General features: G+C 36.5%; 1 protein-coding gene across 1 annotated transcript; it reads left to right on the top strand.

Moving 5' to 3' along the window:
• The first annotated feature begins 189 nt into the window (after positions 1-189).
• Positions 190-2,458, top strand: LOC119189438. The gene is made up of 3 exons (XM_037439010.1): positions 190-355; positions 1,032-1,148; positions 2,283-2,458. Exons 1-3 carry the CDS (start codon positions 235-237, stop codon positions 2,384-2,386), a joined length of 342 nt encoding a protein of 113 aa, XP_037294907.1. The 5' UTR covers positions 190-234; the 3' UTR covers positions 2,387-2,458.
• The last annotated feature ends 507 nt before the right edge of the window (positions 2,459-2,965 follow it).

Here is a 2,965-nt window from a genome sequence, read left to right as displayed (position 1 = left end):
AGTAATTAAGTTTATGACAAACACAATAATTGTTAGTGAAATGCAGACCAATTCAAAACAACGATTAAGCCATTAAACAGATGTAAATTCTAATGTCCAAGTTACTATTTATTGCTCTTTGGTTTTACTGACAAATTTGCAAAATTCCAGTGATAATGCTCACCTGCGTTGTATAATATATAAAGCTCCAACCTTCTATATCCACCGCAACGTAACTCGTCCCTCAATGTCAAGATGGCGGCGTGGTGGGCAGGTCGTGTGATCACGTTCTTTTTGTGTGTCCTCTTAGCCGTCGTTGAGATGGGAACTCCGTTCGGATTCCTGCCTATATCGGAGTCTTTTAATGCTGCTTCCAGTAAGTAACCTATTCCTTGTGCCTATATTTTATTTTTAAGGGTTTTATACTAGCAAATCAATATCATTTCCCGAACCTCAAAACGGTTGTCGTATTGCTTACGCTATACCATCACTTTACCGCCTGGAAAGTCAGTTTAGTCATCTATCAAAAGTAAATCATGAAATAGCCAATCGCTTTTACAACTTTATTTAGGCATATTGTGTAAAATGTGAAAACATTGGCATTAAAACAAGGATCAAAGGATATTCCTTGTCGTTTGAGAATATGAAATATTAGTATTACACGGTGAAAACACAAACGTAGGACGAACCATAACAAAAATAAAAAGTTAGTTGTAAGAATCTAACTTTGAATAGAGAATGCTTCCGCATCTCAAGCTCTTTGTTCACTAGATGCTGTTAAGAAATACCTACACATAGATTCAGCACTAAATGTCAGACATTAGGTACGTCTCATAATGATAATTATTTCATTTGCATTGGACTATCATCCTTCCATTGGCAGAAATAATTAAATAAATAGGAAACCAGTCATGATACCAGAAAAACCTGTTGAATTCTCGCCTCGTAATGATTAATAATATGATGAATATATTCTAAATCCCTAGTGTTATTGATTCCCATTAAATTTAACAAGGAGTGTGAATAAATATTATATTATTTTATTTTTACAGAGAATTCAGGCAATTTGATGAATTCCGGCACCTTAAACAAGGGTTTTAACAACAGTGTCCGGTTACTTCGGGAAGCGGCTTTCAATAAGGAAAATAACGATTTCGAGTTGATAATGGGTAGGTAATATCATCTGCTATTATTTTTATGAGTATCAACACGCTAATAATTTATCAATGCAACAAATATAAGAGCGACAGTTGTCTAGTTGGGTGTGGAACGGACTGTCGAGTCGAATGTCCGCCAGTTCGAATAACAAGGGCACGCACCGCTGACTCTTCTAAAGTTATGTGTTTACACTTTGTGAATTATCGCTTACTTAACGGGGAATTAAATCATTGTGAGGAAACCTGCATGCTTGAGAAGTTCTCTATCGGAATTTGGAGGGTGTGTTTAGTCTACCAATCCGTACTGGGCCAGCGTGGTGGACTGTATATAATACATGGCTGATACTATTACTATTTTATTATTAACAAATGTAACATTTAATAGAAAATGCAAGAAATTAAATTAAATATTTAAAAACAATAATTTCTAGTGAACTGTCTAGTTTTACAACAGCACCCTCATAATTTAAACAAAATTCTAGCCATGGAAATAATTATTTTGAAATTCTGGTTTAACATACTAAAACTTCAGACACAAAGCGACGCTGTACAACTCGCAATCCAAGAATCAAATTTTTAAACGTGATCGACACAATGTAGGTAATTTGCAGCATGTGAAAACATGACTGTACCGGGTGTGCGTCCGTTGTGAGAACTCAAAAATATATTTTTCCAATCCTAGCTAACGTAAAATTTCAATTATGTTGAAAGTTTAGCTACTGGTGGTAGGTACCACCGCAATGTCTATTTAAAATAACATCTCACGTCTCAGGATGGGGAGCGCAGTTGAATACCAAACAATACTTTGTAACTCAAGGTGTTGGAAGGTGTTTCTTCTGTTTATGGGCGGTCGTATTGCTTAACATCAGACGAACTGCAAGCTCGTCTCGTCATTCAAGGAGCAAAAAACAAAAAAGCTAGATGTAATCGGAGAATAGGTACTCGTTGGGTTTCACTGCTTAATATAACAATATGTTTTACTGTCCATCTCGGCAGCAGTGTAAACAAGACATCTTCAGAAAATATAATCTACAGTAAATATGTTCGGTCACTACGAGAATAAACTCGCGAGCTTAGTAAATACTAGTTATATCGTTATGCTGGTATAACTAGAAGTTTTATAACATTAAGCTGCATGTGTTCCAGTGTCACCCAACCGAAAGAAGCGGCAGCCAGCGTTAGAGAAGTCTCAGGCGCGTCGATCACGGTCGGCGAGCATCCGAGGCGGCGCCACTAAGTCGAGGATATGATCAACTCCCGCCTGCCCCGGCTTGAAGTTGAATACATCAAAATAGTCACGCTGTAATAAATGCGATTTCTAGTTTAGCTTTTAAATTTTATTTTGCATCGAAATCAATTATTGACTGTACTGGCGTTAATGTTTGCAACAGGACCTTTGTTCAAATGCCTTCCTGCTTTATCGTAATATATTAACATGTCCGGTAAAGATTTTATACACGTTAATACACACAATTTTAAAATAGGCAATATAATAATAAATACATATTAAAATCCATTCAGACTATTTTATTTACAACGTTCTATTCGGTATGCCTGTAATTATAAATTGTAGTATACATTTTATACCAAGTATGTACTTTAGGTATATATATGAAGAACGGTAAAACAGACAAAGGTAGCTGCTGGTGCGGAAACCGCGATTAATAGAAGCAGTGTAGGGCGCCGCACGATGGACCTATTACTTGAAAAAAGGCGATAGGTAGTCTAAGGATACGTGCTGCTCATGGCTGAGATACTTGGCTTTCACTTGAGGAGGAGTATGTTTAGCAGTGAACGATGAGCAGCTAACCAAAATAAAACTACTTTTT

The sequence above is a fragment of the Manduca sexta genome, chromosome 15 (assembly GCF_014839805.1).
Source record: "Manduca sexta isolate Smith_Timp_Sample1 chromosome 15, JHU_Msex_v1.0, whole genome shotgun sequence".
NCBI lineage: Eukaryota > Metazoa > Arthropoda > Insecta > Lepidoptera > Sphingidae > Manduca > Manduca sexta.
This window is presented reverse-complemented; position numbering and strand designations above follow the sequence as displayed.